The sequence below is a fragment of the Fusarium proliferatum genome (assembly GCF_900067095.1).
Source record: "Fusarium proliferatum ET1 genome assembly, contig: FPRO_scaffold007, whole genome shotgun sequence".
Classification (NCBI taxonomy): Eukaryota; Fungi; Ascomycota; class Sordariomycetes; order Hypocreales; family Nectriaceae; genus Fusarium; species Fusarium proliferatum.
In genome coordinates this window covers 2480680-2499446 of record NW_022194796.1, presented here as the reverse complement: position 1 = coordinate 2499446, position 18767 = coordinate 2480680, and the positions used below count along the sequence as shown (strand labels likewise).

The window sequence follows — 18767 nt, the reverse complement described above, 5'->3', positions numbered from 1 at the left end:
TAGTAGCAGTAGTAGTAAAAACCAATTTGAGATCATACAGGCTCTTATTCCGTTGGATCTACAGCCGGATCGTTGAATGAGTCAAAGTCCAGGGTATCTGCCCACAACCAGAGTTGACTAGCATCGACGAGCCCCGAATCTACCAGGGAAGACATATCGCCGTCCCAATTAAACGTGCCCATAGTCCCTTGATCTACCTCGTCCTCGTGATTTCCAGTGACCGTACCTTGTAGCTCCATGTCACCCACATTCAATGGTGTGGAAATATGCTGCCTAAAAACTATTGCTACAATGTCAGCTCACATTTGCCATAGCCTGTCTATGTGCCGAAGATTATCGCTCACCTTCTTGAATGGGGTCCAAGACTCGCTCGTTTCTAGACTCCATTGGACTAGTTGCGGTCGTGTTTGGTCTGGACGCTATCATTCTGCCTACCGATGATGAACCTAGCATGGATGATGTTGAGTCGTGCCTCATTTGAGAAGCATGCAAGCCTGGATAACTCGTCTTTCCCGTTATCATATCCGTCTCTTGGCGCAGCATAACTTCAACTAAGCTATCAATGATGCCTAGACTCTGCTTCGAGATGAGCTGGCCGCTATAAAGACCAGGTTCAGTCTCCCTACACATGCGCGTGATGTGCATAACTCCCATCTTTGCTCGTGATCCCATTTCTGTGAGAGGCTGCGAGAGACAAATAGCGCAGAGAACGACACCGGCCGTGAACATGGTCATGCCAACATGGACGTCTGCATGGGTTCTTCTGCAGGCGTCTAGGATCCGGGGATATCGAGAAAGTTCAGACGTATCCATGGCCGAGGTGAAGATTGGTTGAAGAGAGGCGCTGTTCTTGGGCGAGAAAAATGATAGCTCGTTGGTGTTGTTGAAAACTGCTGTGCGATGTAAGATGATTTGAAGGTTGTCATAGGTAAGCTGGAGACTGAGTGCATGAATCTCAGTTGGTCTTACTACGATCGGATCCATGGACTGCTCTTGACCTTTGAGAGTTAGAACATCGGGGAGTTCTTGGCGCCACCGTGTCATTCGCTGGTGTATTGTTTCAAGTGACTCAAAGGTGTTTCGCTGTCTCTTACGACCCAAGAACGCACCCATGATTCTGTATAGACGGAACTTATGTTGGTGGTAGAGAACGAGCGGTCTAGCCGGGATATGCCTATGGCCATCCATGTCAATATCAGAGATCATCTCGACTTGGCAGTCAGAGTCGTCAATGATACAGGGGCGCCCGAATGCAACAGCAGCATATCTGTAGAAAACGTCCCCGTTAGCTTGGATACGTACAGACATGAATAATCGTGATTCTATGGCCTTACTTGTCAAAGACTTCCAACGTCCACCAAGTGCGCCGCTTGACTTCTCGTGCTAGCAGAGACGTCTCTTTCCAGAAGCTCTCACGATGCAGTCCAATGACCTGAGCGATTTTGACCCCCATGCCACAGATACCCAGTCCTGTTGTAGGCCGCGTATAAAATATGAAACTGCCAAGCAAGATACATATTTGGACTGTCTCTACGGTCTGGCATCCAATAATTTGCAGGAACCGCGTCTCAATAACAGAAGTGAGATCACGAGAAAGCTGTCGGTACTGAGGACTCATCTGATCGTCCGGATCCCTAAGTGCAGCGTAATGTGCGCCCAGCGCCAAGACTAGAAGCCATGTCCAGAAGAATGTCGTGTCCTGGTACTTGATTTGTGTTTGCTGCAGCATTTCTGCATACCGGCTGCGAAAGGTATCTTCGTGGAAGACCATCATGAACCAGTTGACCGAAGAGAAGAAACTGTCGACTAAACGCTCAAGAACATCGTCCGCAGGGAGTTCTACACCTATTACGTTACGCCAATGCTTGGCAGGGAGCGTGGTGTTGGCTTCCAGGAGCTTCGTTCCGCCAGGCAGTGAGGAGGTATCGTGTCGTAAATCCTGGCTTGAACCGCTCCCATGTATCATCTGCAGTGTTCATACAGGTCTCAGAAGTCGTTCCAAATCAGAATCTCTAGACTTACAAGAGCACTTAGGTCAACGATGCTAGACTCTGGGAGTATGGGAGACCCCGGAGTCTGAGCCTGCCTATTCCTCGTATTTGTCTGGCCAAGTGCAGATGCCCCGATGTCTCCAGATGTCGACTCGCGAGGGATACACTGGGTACCAGCGCGGACGCACTGAACACAAGGTCTCTCGGCATCGCACTGCCAATTAGTCAGCGAGACAAGTAATGAGATTGGAGGTGATGAGGATTCATACTCCGAGCTTACGCTTACGGCAGCGCTCACAGGCGGAAGATACTTTTTGTCTTTTTCTCACAGATGCAGACATTATGAGACCTTGTCGAAGAAGTGACTAGGAGGTGATGGTTCCGACGGAAGCACGTATCGGGTGCTTGTCAAAGTTAGGGTCAAGGTCCGTCGGAAGCTCCATACCCCTCATTTCCCCGGCGGTCGCCGAGCGGTGACGGAGCCCACTAGACTATGCCATTTGCGTGCTGTTATGACATAGCTGTATCTCAAAAGATGGAAAACGTCAGCGGATCGACAGAACTCGTCATTGCAAAGCAGCTACAGATGACTCTGGAATTGAAATGATATGCTATATTGGCATTTTTGGAAGTAGATTCTAGGATCCTGTCCCTATGGTGGAATGTCACGGCGGATACTATTTCCTTCCAATTCCATTCAATCTCGATTAGGACAAGAGTCACATGCAAAAGAATTACCCTTGAACTCCGAGCTCAAGGTATATTGTATTGAACACAGGCTATGAGCGAGAATGACCATGATGAATGGTAAACAAATTTCTTCTCAATTTTGTATTTCAGCCTAGGTACGTATACTAACCGCACCATTTTTCCTTTGCCTTTTTGTTCCGTAATCTTACTTATTCACCTCCTCCAGCAGCGTCTTAGCAGCCAGCTTGCCCAAGTTATTGGAAGCCAGTGGAGAATCACCAGTCAATAACAGACGATCCCGGTGGCATTCACCAGAGATAGTCTTGTTAATTGGCGTGACCCCGAGCTTCTTCAGTCGCTCACCAACCAGCCACTCCATCTTGCCTGGGATATATCCAATGTCGATGTTAGCTCCCTGGTCCAGCGAGTCAGGGAACACGTCGATGCTGTAGCCCTCGTAGATGAAATTGGAGCCCTCAGGCTTGCCGACATCAGCAGCAAGGATACTAGCAGGCCCGTGGCAGAGGGTGATAAAGAAGCGATCATTGGCGTGAGCCCAGCGAAGTACATCGCCAACGGTCTTGCTGAAGGGTATGCCATTCAACACGCCGTGACCACCTGGAATGAAGACTGCTAGGTATGGCGTATCCTGATCAAAACCCTTTCCGTCTTTGCCATTCCAGACCTCAGACAGGTTAAGCGGGCTGCGGAGTTTCTGCTTGTACTTGTCATAAATTGACTTGACAGCCTCATCCTCTTGAGGAAAAGCCCACATCTCAAGCTTGACTGGATCTCCCGACAGCGTAGCGACGTCGATATCGAAGCCAGCAGCGTCAAGGTGATACATAGGCAGAAGCATCTCAACCGGGTGATTACCCGTGGAGAAGAACTTGCCATCTGCCATCTTGAGATAGCGCTCCTGGGTGCCGATCATGAGAATCTTCCACTTGCCGCCGGTATACTTGTTTGGATAGTCGGCGCCATCAAAGTCTGTCTTGGCGGTAACGTATTGCGTAAGAGAGAATGGTGAGGGGAAATAAGCGTCATCTTCCGCTGTGTCGCGGACGGGAGTCTTATCGTCTTGCTTGGACATTGTGACGAGCTGTAGGGTAAGGTGTTTGAAGAATTGGTGCTGATGAGATGACTGAGATAGGGTGAAGGGGTGAGCTTGATTATTGTTGCTACACAGCTCGGGACGGTTGGAAAGTGTCTTCTTATAGCTGTTGAAGCTCTACGTATGTGGCGGGTTCCAAGGGAGGAGCAGTGAGGAGTACTGCATATCACCAAACGATAAGGTTTGACTTAATCGTTAGCTACCTTGTTTAGTCTCTGGATGGGAGCTACGGGTAGATCACTATTGGCTAGACTTGCTTATCAACTCCGACGGAGATGCCATTAGCGTTCCGACGGAACCAGGGATGTGAGACGGAGCTGAACACTAGCCAATCAATTGTCTAGAGTCTCTGCCGTGCCTTAGTCCCCCCCGCAACAACGTGAAATCGAGCTCTCGACGGAACTTCCCTCATTACGTCAATGGTTTTTGGCATATAATGCAACGACAAGCCCCTCGATAAGCCATCCGAATCTCGTTTTTTACAACACCCTACCAAATCTAACTGGTACATAAGATAACTCTTTGGAAATGACTACTGATTATAAGTTTGAAGGATGGATGGGCGAGGATGAACGATCTGCTGAAGGGAATATGGTCTGGCAAGAGTACGAGCCCAAGAAGTGGGAGGAGACTGACGTTGATATCCGCGTTACCCACTGTGGTATCTGCGGCTCTGACATCCACGTCCTCCGCTCAGGCTGGGTAAGTCTATACGAAGCTGATTGTTACACGAGACATCACTGATGCATTATTTGGTACCACAGCGTCAAGCACCATACCCCGTAGTTGTAGGCCACGAGATCGTCGGCGTCGCTGTACGCGTTGGCAGTCAAGCTGAAGGGGGCATTAAAGTCGGCGACATTGTCGGTGTCGGTGCTCAATCCGACGCTTGCCTCAACCGCAAGTTAGGCAATGACAGCAATGAGCGGGCAAAATGCAGCGAGTGCGCTTCTGGGGAGGAGAATTACTGCACCCGCATGGCCCCAACATACGGCTCAAAGTTCCTATCAACGGGCGACAAAACCCAGGGCGGCTATGCTCGCTATCATCGTTGCCCTTCGCACTTCGTCTTTCGCATCCCTGAGGGTGTCGCACCAGAGTACGCAGCTCCTCTTCTCTGTGGTGGCGTAACTGTCTATTCGCCTCTGAAGCAATTCGGTGCTGGGCCTGGTAAGAAGGTCGGCATAGTTGGCGTTGGAGGGCTAGGTCATTTTGCCGTGCTCTTTGCTCGTGCGCTTGGGGCCGATGAGGTTGTAGGTATCTCACGAAGAGAGAGCAAGAGGCAGGAAGCCATGGACCTTGGATGCACAGATTATATCGCCACAGCTGATGAGGAGGGATGGGAAACGAAGCATTCTCGGAGGCTCGACCTTATCATCTCAACTGTGTCGTCTCCAAAGGTATTTTACCCCTTGCATATTATCCGGCTGGCCATTAACAAGAATAACTATAGATGCCTCTCGCTGATTATATCGGACTCCTGCGGCTAGACGGTACGCTCGTCCAAGTTGGTCTTCCTGAAGGGCAGCTCCCATTCCGACCAGGAAGTCTTACTGGGGCTCGTCGAAGGATCGCAGGCTCGAGCATTGGATCGCCAGCTGAGATCAAAGAAATGCTGCAGCTGGTCGCAGATAAGAATGTCAAGCCTTGGGTTGAGATGCGTCCTATGTCAGATGCAAACCAGGCTATCGTTGACTTCGAGGCTGGAAAGCCGCGATTCCGTTATGTTCTAGTTAATTAAGCCTCACATATCCCCGTCACTCAAATATCAACTCGATGCTATCTGTTTCATCTGTTTGTATTTTACGCTTTGGCTTGATTCGGCCCTCAGCCACTGGGCAGTCTAGCTGCGCTTTGACTGGGGAATAGAGGTCAGCAAGCAAGATTTGCGATTAGAAATTTGCCAACCAACAGGCATTTCTCGGTCCTTCAGCCTATTTTCGCTCATCGATAACAAACCAATAATTGCGCTCCAATGAAAATGTGGTGTTGTTAATAGGGTAGTTGGACATCCAACGATACCCGGAGTTAAGGTTGGTGATAATCTTATGTCCAGAACCGGGCAATCAACAAAAGTAACAACCTATGCCGATATCAATATGTATTAAAGGGCCTGAATCTTTAAACATCATTGAAATACTTCCGTTCATATAGTATTAAGTGAATCTCACTATTTAACCATATAATAACACAAACCTCTCCCCCATCATGTCTTCAACCACAGAAACAATCAATCGATCTGCGGTACTGCCTCACCCAAAGGCTCACCCCATGGTCATTGCCTCTTCGCCTGTTCCTGATCCAACTGGAAATGAGATACTCATTCGGGTGCGAGCCGTTGCAATTAACCCAGCCGACTTCGCTGTTCAAAAGCTCGGTATAGTCATCAAACCGGAATTCTACCCATACGTCAACGGCACCGATGTGTCTGGAGAAGTCGTCTCTGTTGGGCCTGATCAGGTGAGGTTTAAACGAGGAGATCGTGTAGTGGGTCATGCAATGGCATGGCAGAGAGGCGATAATAAGTATGGGGCCTTCCAAGATTACTCCATCATGGTTGAGCCCATGGTAGCCAAGATTCCAGATCGCATCCCTTTCAGGGAGGCAGCCGTTCTTCCTTTGGGGCTCACAACATCATCTGCTATGCTGTTCAGTCCAACCCTGATGGGCCTCGATCTGCCCGTGGCTGGCACTGGGATGAACTCCAAGGGGAAAGTCGTGCTAGTCTGGGGAGGCAGCTCAAGTGTTGGGTCGAATGCCGTCCAGACTGTCAAAGCAGCTGGGTACATCGTTGCGGCTACGGCGAGCGAACATAACCACGGGTTACTGAGAGAGATGAACGTGGGCTATGTCTTTGACTACAAGAAAGATGGCGTTGCGGAAGAGATTATAAACACTTTGAGCGGTGTTGGCGATCTTGCAGGAGTTTACTGTGCTGTATACTCGGATACTGCTATCACGGCATGTGCAACAATTGCAAACAGACTCGGAGGAAAGAAATGTCTCGGAACTATACTTCCTCCTGGGATGCCAGTGCCTGGAACGATACCCGACGGCGTGCAAGTTCTAATCAATGACCATGTTCTTCTGGGGTCGACAGAGACTGGAAAGAGACTATGGGTGGATTGGCTTCCTGGAGCTCTCGAAGATGGGACCATGAAGTGTATGCCATATCCTGAGGTTGTTGGCAAAGGGCTTGAGAAGATTCAGGACGCAGTCGATGCGATTGGCAAAGGGGTGAGTGGAAAGAAGCTGGTGGTCGAGCTTTAGATTATATATATGGCAAAGCGATGGCCAAAAGATGAAGGTCATTTTTCGTGGTATATAAAAGATTTCCTACATTGCTTTAATCGTGTACCAGTGATGTAAGGAGCCAGGCCATTGAGTCCATCCATGGCATGTGTGCTTGACCTGATAACGTTGGGTACATCTCGCTAATGGATTACAAGTTCTCGCACAAATTCAGCTGGATTATCTGACTGACAAGACAACGCCAAAAAGAATCACAAACAGTCTTCAGAAGCTTCCTGCAGGTCTGATAAAGTACTCGTTCAGTCACACTAACTGTTCTCGTATTGACTTGCTGCCAAATTAACCCCAAGTCCCCTGCTATACAGACAATTTGTGGGTTTCGTAGCATGGGAGTAGCAGAACAGCCACAAACCAGAGAACCCTTAGATCATAGTCTTGACCCAAGCACCTGCCTCCTGAGAGAAGACATTAAAGTAGGAGGTGTGGGCGCTTGGATCAGTACCCTGCGCGCACACATTATCGCCTGCCAAACACCAGGATCTGATTTTGTTGGAATAGCGGTTCAGCGAGGTCAGCTGAGCACCATTACGGGGGTTTATCTGTCAAAAGGGCAATGTTAACTCTTTTTCGGTCATTACTAGGAGAAATTTATTTGCTTACGCCGTTTCTTGAAGCACCGGTACCAGTGTTGTAGGCCTGACTGGCAGCGTGGCGAGGATCGCCAAAGAACAGCACAGCAGCAACTATACGGGTGAGATTAGCCATTCAAATCCGAATAATATTATCGGCATACTAATCAAGGGGAAGGACTTACTTTTATTTCCAGGCGAAGTCGCAGGATTCAACGCAGAGTTGGACTGCTGGGTACATCCCAAGCTCTGCCCGCCACCGCCACCAAGCATGTCGCCAAAAAGCTGAGCACCCTGCGAATAGCCGCTCAGAACTAGTTTGGAATCAGGGCATCGATTCGCATATGCTGTGATCTGTGATAGACCGCCGGTGATCCCTGCGTAAATTGAAGTGCAGTATGTATTGAAACTAGCCGGGTAATTGATGTTCTCGTAGCCACAGCTAGGCAAGCCACTGCAAATGGCTGAAACAAGGGAGCTTTGACGACCCGGATAAGGCTCGTCAGTACCACGAGCCAGGAAGATGTGCACATTTTGACATGGCGCTTGGCGCTCCTCGATGGCAACGGCCGGGGCGCCGATGGCCAATGAGATAAAGAAAAGAGAGGCGAGGAGAGCTATTTTCAACATTTTTAAAACAGATGATGTATGGCCAATTTGGTTGGTTAATATTGCTATGTGAATTTATTGCAGATAGAATTTAGGTTTGATAACGCGAAGCTGGCTGGCTATTTATTTATCTCCCAGAGCTAAAATATACCGTCTATCCGTATCGATCATCTCTCGTCATACACCCCGCATCACATGATATCGTTGGTTTGGTCCGAAGAGGCTTTTCGTGATTCCTCATTGGCGCATTGACGATTCTGAAATAGGGCATTGGCCGTGGTGTAGGGTATAATCGGCCATGTTCATCCAACGAATATAGGAGTGATAGTCTCGTTTTCAATGTTACCTACCTATCCTGGAACAAACATAGAAATACTACCAGATGAAGCCCATACTTGGACTTTCGTGCATGCTAACCGGACCGACTGAACCCCAACATATAGTGGTGGGTTATGAAATTACATATAGCCCCGCCTCATCACCGACGTTACTCTGGGGCAGAACCTCGGCATTGAAACGGTACCCGATTCTCTTGATCCCATGAACAGAAACAGAAAAAGGCAATTCGCGGGGTACTGCATGGTGTGCCTGATTAGGTGGTAAGCAATCCTAGTAGGGTGTGGTGAACGACGCATCAAGGTCTCAATCTCCATCAGTCCATATCCATCATCCTCCGCGGCATGCTACACTCGGTCTTCGGCGCCGAGACCGAGGAGAAGCCTGAGTTTTCCCAATATCAGAGTAGCACGTCCTGATTTTTACCAGCTACGCCGAAGAGGAGCAAGGCTACTGTCAGCATCCTCTTCATCCAGGATTCAATGCTACTGTAGGTTTGACTCCTCGACACCGTCCCCATGCTATAGGCTGGTCATGATACTCTTATAGATCTTGCATTCTAATTTCTATAAACAAATTCAAACGACAACCATTTCTAGCCCCAGAGTCTTCAATTGCACTGCTGACTCGATCGCACGACCTTCATAGACTTCGCATGATAACCAGCAGTGTCACAACTAACACGTCTCTTTGTGGCGGCAATCAACCGGTTCTGTGGACAGCCTACTGCAGAATAGGTGCATAATTTGAATTCCTCCTTTGGTGATGCAGGGTACCAATCCAGTCGTTGATATTGGAGTCCGCGAATTGAAGGGGGAACAGGGATGCAATTAATGACATCGTAGTTAGCTCTGTTCCACATGTAGCCGCTTCGGCAGCTTTGGTCGTCAAAGATGGTCACTCGCCAGTTAGCGTGTAGAGTGGTATCATCCGCGTTGGTGGATACGTGGGTTGGGTCATCGATTGATGCGCACTCAAGAGCCGCATTAGCCGATCTGGCGCCCAAGGAGTGCCCGAAGAATACAACCGTCAGACAGAGACAGAGAACCAGAAGAGAGGCGCCGGCTAATGCTTTTATCGTTACCGAGCGGACGCATCGATTGTGCGTTCCGATTGGTTCGACCTGGTTGGCGAGCAGCATCTCAACTTCAGCCGGGGCCTTCTTCTCGGACTGGTATTTCATATTTGCGATTCAGTGTACTTTGGAAGCTGTTAGGAGTAGAAAAAGGAAACAAAGGATTGTCACCTTACCGCTGTGGGCTGGGATTGGTTGAAGCAAATGATTTTGGGAGTAAAGAACTGATGTAGGCCAGGTATTTTCTCGATCTTGAGTGTTGAAGACAAGTGGTATGTACTTCAAGAAGATGAGAGAATAAAGGAGTCTTATTTATAATCAAAAATTGTCGTCCGTTATCCATTTCAGTGTATTAGACTTGCCGTATAAGTCAGTTCAACCTATTACGGCGCGAAAGAGAGGCTGCTCTGTCTAGTATGTTGCAGTTCAGCTAGTAAGTCTCAGACTATTGATGGCCGCCGAACCCTGTTTCCGGCTATCATGTGGCCATATCACCAATAGTACCTTCCAAACTGGTAAGCATCTCGACAAGGACCATGCAGCTTGATCCAACTTTGGAAGCAAAGATGAGATGAACTAGGCTGCTCATTAGTTGCGACTGACTGACTGGGCCAAGGGTATCAAACTCTAGTTAGCTACAAAAGGAAGAGTTACATAACTATCACATCTGAGGCTTGAAAGCCAGGCGCCTCGCCGAATGAAATGCTCGCTGAAAATGAACCAAACCTTGTTCCGTGTGATTGCATGGTCTTTCAGCTTACACTCAGATGGTGTTGGAGGCATCCTGAGCCACTGAGCGCCGAAGGCTTTCACCAAGACGAGACTATCGATTCACGCCTATTTCAGTATATCGCCCACATTACAAGAGATCCATGTACACTTCACTTTTCCGGTCACCGAAGGTTACATATGACATGAAATATTTCCCCACCATGTCTGTGCTTCGCCAAAAGTGACTCTATTCGGATGTGATTCAGGCCAATTGAGGCCAGTGGAGATAATTCCAGTACAACTATCTTTCACTCATAGACAGGAATCAAAGTTTAACTAACTTAAATTGGCCATGCCGAGTGTGATACCGATATCATAGTTGCCATGCGGACGGTGGCCCCCTGCACTTGCATCAATAGTCTGTTGTACTAACTTCTATCCAATCATTGTGACTCTTAAACGCGCAGTCGTTTCCCCCGCACCTAGTCCAGCGCGAGCGAGACTAATGAGTCTGCTTTATACGCCCCCTTGTCAACCGTTAAAGCGAACATAATGGAGTCCCTGAGCTGATACTTCTGATATCACCAACGTCATGATTTTCATGCTTTCTCTTGTGCCAGTCATTCATTCTTACCTGAAAGATATTGGTGATAATCGAGGGGATCTGCAAGACCCATCAACGTATGATTAGGCTCTCATTGCGTCCATGGGGTTCTAGAAGACCACGCTCAGACCTTTTGCGACCAGAGCGTCTATCGAGTCACCGGACTAAGATTGATTCAGCCAGCCACTAAGTTTTGTCTGATCACTTAAGCTCCCAGCCGCAAGTCTCAACCGGTAAGAAACACATCTAGCCAACAGCTTTAGATTCAGCCAGCCACAATTTAATGTGGTGACATGATAGAGGCCAAGACTACTTCAAGTGATAGCGTCTGATTTTTGAACAGCTTTAGTGAAGGGACTCAATTCAGTTAATTCATTTACAGGATCTTTGTCTCACTTCGGGAATAGGCGGGATCCTTCAGTGGGTACGACTTCGCTCAGCATTGCATCAGAGAGCATGCGTCGGAAGTCGGAATTGGGCCAGATGCAGCACCACAATTACCCAAACATGCAAGAAGCCTCAGCTGAGACATTCCTAGACTCATGGTGGAGTGTGATCAATAGACAGGGGTGTTCAGCTGTCCACGTCCAGTATCCATGCAGCTATTAGCCCCCGTGCAAAATGTGATATTGGAATCACCTAGGCTAGATATGGCAATGTAGAAACACCCCGTCCTTACATGAACGGAACCTCGGTTTTAGAGACCCTATCTTCTGATTTACCTGTAGATGGTAGGTTTTGACAAACTCATCGTGGGGAGTGAGGTGATGTCCATTCCCGAAGAGGTTACGATTTACGCCTGTAAGGGGCATCCTCCGTAGGTTGTAATGTAATACTGGACCCTGCATAGGGAGAGTGGAGAGGCAATCGAAGTTTGGGAGACAGAGCACTGGGCATTCTGCTTCCCATTTGAGCCGTAATACAATAGTTCCTTAACAAGCATACTGTATATGAAGTACTACTAGTAAGACAATCGAGATACAATGCAAGCCAGGGAAATTGAACTGATTCAAAATCACCTTGAAGGAGTTACCCCAGTATACCCTTGAAAAGCCCTGCTGCTTTGGAAATAATTGACTTAGCGGGAGGTGAGAAATTTGGGAATGCAGAACCCAACAAGGCGCTTCCAAGTTGATCCATCCTGTCCATCACGTCATGACCAACTTGAGGACTGTTGGTTTGTTTGATTATTTCCTCCCTCACAGAAATGGTGGTCTTTACGCTCTGGAACAGAGACTGATCCAAGCCGACCGTCATGTAATCCTCCAGTTCGCCTAAGCCATCATTGCCAACCAGGTCGACTCGGAAACTGGTGGGGTGCAAATTATAGGTTCGCTTTTGAGGGCCTTCTTTCTTCCTGGAGCTAATGCTTACTTCCTGAAGAAATGGGGCATCGGTTTCGATCTCACTCATAATCATGGCTAGACCAGCGCTTTCTCCTGCGGCGCGATTCTTGTCTTCCGTCTTTTGGAATCCAGGGAAAGGAAGTTTGAGATGAAGCTCGTCTTTTAGAACGTTCTCAGGCTTGTTGAAAGTCCGTCGCCCGAAGGTATCTTCGTAGAAGTCCCTAAACCCAGAGGTCTGATCGGAGAATCGCCACGTCAGCTTGATGGTGTTGCCCTCGCTGATCTCAGGTCCGCTGCCTTTGGTTTCTCTCTTGACACGCCAGAATGAAGCATCGCCGGATGATGTCATAGCTGGCATGAATTGGCCTTGTGCATTGCGGTAGACCGTTAACCACAAATCGTCTTTGAATGTCTGGCTAGCACCAGCCGCAGATGTGAGCATTACCAAAGAATTGTCTTTCAGCCATTCACCATAGGGAACAACCATATTCCAAACAGTCTCTTTGTATCGGCTCTTCGAGTCTGGGGTGACCCCTTGTGTGAGGTTGGACTCGTTGTAGTGGAGGGCAACTGGGGCCTGTGTCCTCGCGGGAGAGAAAAGAGGAATCTCATGGATAGTCTCAGTCTCAGTCTCAGTGTAGATCATTGAGATGTCACCAGTGACTGCGCCGCCTTCCAAAAGCTTGGGAGCTTGAAGTGCAAGTCCAATTGGGTTCAACATGGATATTTTGTCCAGTGTTGATAGTTGCTGCCTACCGGAGGGACTCTGTCGACTCTGTCTCTGAATCTGCTCTTTGACGATATCTCTGACTCTGAGGTCAACCCGAATAGGGCTGACGCACTTTCCGTACTGATGGCCGAAGTAGTGACAGACATCACGGTTGAAAATGTCATCTGGCTGATGAGTGCTGAGTTGCGGTATCTTCGAGTTTAGCTTGAAGCGAACAGGAACTACCCTTGACTCTGGGATGGCAATGTACTTGGAAAGGAATGGTACTGCCTGTGCGAACCATCCCCGTGCTTGCCTCATCTCTAACACGCTGCATCGACCTAGAGCTTCTCCCAAAGGAGTAAGCCCACTGCGCTGGATGACACGCCAGTTGCGATGATCCAATACGGATTCAGACCATCGAGGGGGATTGGTGGCGAGGATGGTATTTCCGCCCGTTGCCTCGAAAGTAATAGCGTCGCTGGAATGTGTTTCCTGCTGGCTATGCTCCTCATCGCTTCCACTTTCCTTGGAATACTTGGCATTGATTGAGGCAATCTTTGGGATGGAGATTGCAACACCTACCTCAGCTTTGAACTGACTCTTAGCCCTGGTTACCGAGTACTTATCAGTGATATTTGTAGCTCGAGTTGTCTGCAGCCGTCCGCCAATGAGAACCTCTTCACAGAAGAAATGGCCATAGTTGTCGTAAAGGGCCTTCAGCTGATCTAGCGACTTTGTAAGTCGGACTCTCTCGATCGCAGCTGCGAGACCCTCAGTGGGTTCAAGATCCTCTGCTCTGAGAAAGATTGAAGCACGAGGGAATCGATAATTGCCAATCATCAAAGTCTCGCTGCTGGTGTCTCTCTTGCCCTCGCCACGCTCTGTACGTTCAGACCTTCCTCCTGATCCGCCGAGATCTACACCTTTGATATTGGCAGACCCACCGACTTCAAATGATGAGGCACTAAAGTTGTTCTTGGCCATAGATTCTTCCAATCTGGAGCTGACAAGAGTGATCTCAATCTTTGAATCATCGACTACAGCAAAGTTCGGAAGAGCCTCAGGCTTCTTTCTCCGGGAGACTGTGACAGTTGCTGGTGGCTTGGCGGGTTGTCCTCCCTCGACGCCCCCTTCTCTGGGAGTATCTTGGGTCTGGCCGTCCTCACGGACATCGCCGCCATCACCTTCCTCACCTTGGGCACCTTGAGCACCCTCGTTACGCTCAACCTGAGATCCATTCCCTGCACTCTCCACATGATTTGCGGGTATAATGATCTGTGAAGATGGTACAGGGTTGGAATTGAGGTCCAGATTCAGACCCTTCCTCAACTTGAAAGCGGGCTGGGGCGCTGGTTTTACCGCCATGGAGTTCAGATCGAATTTCCACCCGTACATGACGTTACAGTTCCCCAAGACGGTATCCCACTGCATCTCATCTAACTCTGCAGGAGTCAAATACTTGCTTGCCTTGACCGAAGCTAGAGATTGCAGAAAGGTCTCGTTAAAGACCAGGTTTGAAGTGTCAGCAGCTTTGCCTGCCATTTCCGCAGCAGTCACTGGTTTTTCATTGCCACCTCCAAACTTCAAATCAGTCTTTGTGTCGATCTTGCCCAGATCTTTCATCTCGTCAGACGCTTCAGCGAAAATACTTTTGCGTCCACCCTTTTGGAAGTAGACGGTAAGAATTGGAAGATCTGACTCGATGTCACTCGGCACCTCGCCTTTGGAGATATATGTCCTCAATGTCATTGAATCGCTCACACCCGTGCCGTCACTGAGACAGAACTCATGACGTGAGTGATCGCTTGACATGTTAACATATGGACGCAAAGACCCGAGCTGGGCTCTTTTCATGTCTCCAGGAAGCTCTGAAGACTGAAGGGAGCGGGTTGGATTCTCGTTGCTTTTGTCAACAAATTTAATCAAAAAGGACTTCTTCAAGGCGTCGACAGAAGTCATCTTGGCAGCCTCTGGTTTAGATTCCTCTTTCAGGTAGATGATGTTATGACCTGGACGCCTTTCCGAAGACGACTCCGACTTTGTGCTCGATTCTTCTTCGCCATCCACACCATTATCTGGCTTTCCTGGAGCAGTGTCTTCGAGGTAGTCTACCAGAGGCATGTCTTGAGGCACAGTCGACTTGTCTTCCATGCAGAAGGCATATTCAGCCTTTACGTGAGGAACAAGCATCTTGCGAAGGTCGGCCAATGTCTTGGAGGACCATTCAGAGGCACTTGTCCATGGATTATTGAACGTAACCAGTGAAGTAAACTCTGAGCCTTCGGTGTGACTCTGGATTTTAAACTTTCTTGGAATTTGTGGCCTTTCTGGAGCAGGAGGCGAAGCTGTTTCCTCAGATGCGGCTGAGGGTTCGCCACCGGCAGATTTTCTATCTTCTGGATCCCTATCAGTCTCTGGGTTCTCCGAGGGTTTATCGCCGAATCTCAGAACAGGCAACCGGCGACCGCGAAGCTTCTCGAGCTGGTCTGCCGACAGTCCTGGCATGGTTTAAGATATAAACAGGAGGTTTGGGAAAGGTATGTTTCAGAGTAGAATCCTTCAGCTTTGAAATGAAGGCAAAAATAAGATACTAGGCTGAAAGATCATAATGAGAAATGAGGCTATTAAGACCTGTGAGCAACAAAGATTGGGAAAGGAAGGTCGCCTAGCGAAGAACATCACATCACAGCGCAGTTCACGGGATGAATTTACAACAGTACCTATTGTTCAGCCCTGGTCCACATTACGCGCCACAAAGTATCACACCCTCTTTCAGGATCCGTGTCCATATGATCACATATTTTAGCGCTAAGGAATTCTAGCTAATGAGATCTGGAAAGCCCCTATCACATCACATACGCCACAGAGTGGAAACAATAGTCTCACCCGCTAGCGACAATAAATGCTCAAAACAGAAATATAGAACTTTATCCTATCAATAATTCACTGTTATCAGGTCATGAGGTCTCGGCTACGTCACATTCCATTTACCCGACACTGCTAGTGCGTAAATATGCGTGGCGCGGTCTTCACTTCTGAGGTTTAGTACTCTTCCATCTCAAGCTGATATTCCCTGCAAAGAAAGCTTTAGCCCATGATTGGGCGATGGTTTAGTTCACCCCAGGAATATTAGACGGGTGATTCGGGTCACACGAGGCAAGGAACCTTTTGGAATTCAGTTGAGGCGCTCTTAGAACTGGTGCTGACATTTGGGTGGATGCGAGATCCTGGCGGTGCAGCAAGGCTTGAATCGGACCCGTAAACTATCGACCCAGTTGCAGGATACAGATGATACGACTGAGATAGCAGACAGGCTTTAAATGAAACCCTGGATGGTGTGGCTCGAGATACTTGTTGTACATAAGAAGGTACACTACTCTTATCTTCGAAAGCGCCGCACCAGATCAGAACACATCATCGTCTTTACTTCCCTTTCGTATTGCTCACTTATTGAAACCGCCAAAGGAAGGTCCCTATTCACTCATAGCCAGAATGTCTTCTCTTCTCCTGGCCCCCTTTAATGATTCTATGCGCCTGGGACAAGGCTACAACTCCTTCCTGCAAACGCCCTGCCTCGGAAATGCAGTAGATATCAGTAATTCCTCCTTGGTTGATTCCAAAGGCGGGAACGCTCAGTCTCAGACTGTCTCCTACTCTGCACGATTCGTTGAGAAAATGTCTGATGTCGTTCAAGCTATGAACATTTCGGCGGGATCATCCATCCGGACGGGCTCCGTGAGTGTCTCCGGCGGCGGTAATAATATTGATGAGATTAAGTTTGCCGAGAGTGATCTCAACGCTGTAATCTCCGTCAAGGTCGTCAACCAGACGCGCAATCTCCGAGAGAACTTATCCTTCAAGGAGATTGCGGTCCAAGACATGACGAGTGATCAATTCCATGAGATTTATGGAAATACCTTCATTTCCGGTTTTATTGAAGGAGGTGACTTGCATGGAATTATAAGCATCAAAACCATCGATGCCTCAAAGAAATCAGAGGTCAAGAACGCACTCCGAAGCCAGTTCAATGGAACGCAGTCGGAGTGGTCCCCATCGTCAAATGCTGTTCTTGGCGAAGCCCTCCGGCAATCTGAAGTCACCGTCACTGTCAACTGGTCCGGTGGTGGCATCATCAAACCGCCCAGTGAAGAGTGGACTATTGACTCCCTCATTCGCGTCTCGAGCGCGTTTGCGGACAATGTCGCCCAGTGTCCCCAGCGAACTTGGGCCATCTTGACAAGATACGACACGGTGCCGAATTTTGTTGTTTGGTCTCGAGGACTTGATACACCCATCGTTGTGAGACGGTACGAGGGTGTTCAGAGATACACTTCCGAGCTGCTTGATATGTACATCGAATACAAGGGCAACTTACTCATTCTCAATGATGCTATTCGTCATCAGGATAGATACGAGGAGGCCAAGAGCGATGATCGAATTGCACTGGCGCTAAAATCTCTCATAGAGGCTCGGAAGTCACTGCGTGCCGAGATGGGCAAGATTGCAGCCAAAATTGAACTACTGTAGGGCTTCTTGATCCCCACTATGTTGATTTCATACTGACCGCTACCTAAGTGATAAGAGCCCTGTTTCAATCGACTCCGTGCAGAGAGAGGAGATCACGGAGCCCGAACTATGGCGTGCGAGGCTTCCGGTTAGTTTTAGCAGTCAATGCGTTGCTTTTTTCATACTGATCTGAAGACAGTTTCGCAAGGACATTGCAATCGAGGCCGCTAGTACTCAAAGCCTAGTTGAAACACTGTTCAAAGGGCTTCCTATCCATCCTGAACTTGGAGACAAACCAGGTCTGTCGGAGCAACTCAGTGAAAAGGAACTTCAGTTGAAACTGGCTCAATCAGAGGAGACAAAAAACGCCATTCTGAAGAGTCTCGAGGAAGCAAACACTCAGATCACCCAACTTACGCTGAAGCTCACTCAAGCCGAGGAGACTAAGAATGCGACTTCTAAGAGCCTGGATGAGGCAAAGGCAGAGATTTCCCAGCTCAAGAACAAACCACCGGAAATAAACTCGTTCGCTTGGTGGCGTCGAGAAGGCCTATGCCCTCAAGGACAACGTGGGATAATGCCTCGTTACATCAGAGAATGGGCTGCAAGAAATTCAGATAAATGGTCTGACTGTCGCATATCATACCATTTCAGTGGTTTGAAACCGTGGGATAAGGATGGGTCGGACAGGTTCGAGTGTACTCTAGATCACATAGGGCCAGAGGATAAGTATGTCGTGAAAGTCGAGGTTTTCATGAGGGCGACATATATCTGCGGACTCAAGGTTTACTATGTCTCGAAGAAAATGGTGCAACATGGAGATTGCACATCATTAATCATGAGGTGTACAGAGAGCCTGTCAAGTGAAGACATGGGTTGGGTCATAGCTTGCTCATCTGCGGTAAACCGCCGACCTTCGACCTTAGATTTAGTTGGCTCTGACGCCCAGAAGTCCACGATCCAAGCGGCCGATGCGGGAAGCCCTGGAAGCTCTGCTCAAAGTTTCGCTATGGCGCCTGGAGGATATTTTCTAAGAGGATTTTGGACACAGTATGACGGTGATGGGTTCCAGAGATTAGGCTTTGTCTGGGGTCGCAACCCAGAGATAACTAATCCCTCTACAGACTTCATTCATCGCCCTTAGCATAAATTTCATGACTAAAATATAGTTGCATCATTTATAGTATCTACG

General features: G+C 48.5%; 8 protein-coding genes across 8 annotated transcripts; 3 read left to right on the top strand and 5 right to left on the bottom strand.

The window, feature by feature from the left end:
- Positions 1 to 44: 44 nt before the first annotated feature.
- On the bottom strand, positions 45 to 2332 carry FPRO_07312 (uncharacterized protein; the record flags this gene model as incomplete). Its single annotated transcript, XM_031218511.1, has 5 exons — positions 45 to 280; positions 345 to 1267; positions 1335 to 1966; positions 2023 to 2205; positions 2261 to 2332. The coding sequence occupies 5 exons, from the start codon at positions 2330 to 2332 to the stop codon at positions 45 to 47; spliced, it is 2046 nt and encodes a 681-aa protein (XP_031084362.1).
- Positions 2333 to 2886: 554 nt separating this feature from the next.
- FPRO_07313 (putative chaperone protein hchA) lies at positions 2887 to 3774 on the bottom strand (the record flags this gene model as incomplete). The annotated part of the gene is made up of 1 exon (XM_031218510.1): positions 2887 to 3774. One exon carries the CDS (start codon positions 3772 to 3774, stop codon positions 2887 to 2889), a length of 888 nt encoding a protein of 295 aa, XP_031084361.1.
- A 549-nt stretch (positions 3775 to 4323) lies between these two features.
- FPRO_07314 (uncharacterized protein) lies at positions 4324 to 5536 on the top strand (the record flags this gene model as incomplete). Its single annotated transcript, XM_031218509.1, has 3 exons — positions 4324 to 4497; positions 4560 to 5195; positions 5249 to 5536. The coding sequence occupies 3 exons, from the start codon at positions 4324 to 4326 to the stop codon at positions 5534 to 5536; spliced, it is 1098 nt and encodes a 365-aa protein (XP_031084360.1).
- A 467-nt stretch (positions 5537 to 6003) lies between these two features.
- Positions 6004 to 7065, top strand: FPRO_07315 (uncharacterized protein; the record flags this gene model as incomplete). Its single annotated transcript, XM_031218508.1, has 1 exon — positions 6004 to 7065. One exon carries the CDS (start codon positions 6004 to 6006, stop codon positions 7063 to 7065), a length of 1062 nt encoding a protein of 353 aa, XP_031084359.1.
- A 404-nt stretch (positions 7066 to 7469) lies between these two features.
- On the bottom strand, positions 7470 to 8306 carry FPRO_07316 (uncharacterized protein; the record flags this gene model as incomplete). The annotated part of the gene is made up of 3 exons (XM_031218507.1): positions 7470 to 7646; positions 7708 to 7790; positions 7862 to 8306. The coding sequence occupies 3 exons, from the start codon at positions 8304 to 8306 to the stop codon at positions 7470 to 7472; spliced, it is 705 nt and encodes a 234-aa protein (XP_031084358.1).
- A 925-nt stretch (positions 8307 to 9231) lies between these two features.
- On the bottom strand, positions 9232 to 9804 carry FPRO_07317 (uncharacterized protein; the record flags this gene model as incomplete). The annotated part of the gene is made up of 1 exon (XM_031218506.1): positions 9232 to 9804. One exon carries the CDS (start codon positions 9802 to 9804, stop codon positions 9232 to 9234), a length of 573 nt encoding a protein of 190 aa, XP_031084357.1.
- A 2236-nt stretch (positions 9805 to 12040) lies between these two features.
- FPRO_07318 (uncharacterized protein) lies at positions 12041 to 15574 on the bottom strand (the record flags this gene model as incomplete). The annotated part of the gene is made up of 1 exon (XM_031218505.1): positions 12041 to 15574. The coding sequence occupies one exon, from the start codon at positions 15572 to 15574 to the stop codon at positions 12041 to 12043; it is 3534 nt and encodes a 1177-aa protein (XP_031084356.1).
- Positions 15575 to 16561: 987 nt separating this feature from the next.
- FPRO_07319 (uncharacterized protein) lies at positions 16562 to 18719 on the top strand (the record flags this gene model as incomplete). Its single annotated transcript, XM_031218503.1, has 3 exons — positions 16562 to 17592; positions 17645 to 17723; positions 17775 to 18719. The coding sequence occupies 3 exons, from the start codon at positions 16562 to 16564 to the stop codon at positions 18717 to 18719; spliced, it is 2055 nt and encodes a 684-aa protein (XP_031084355.1).
- Between the last annotated feature and the right edge of the window lie 48 nt (positions 18720 to 18767).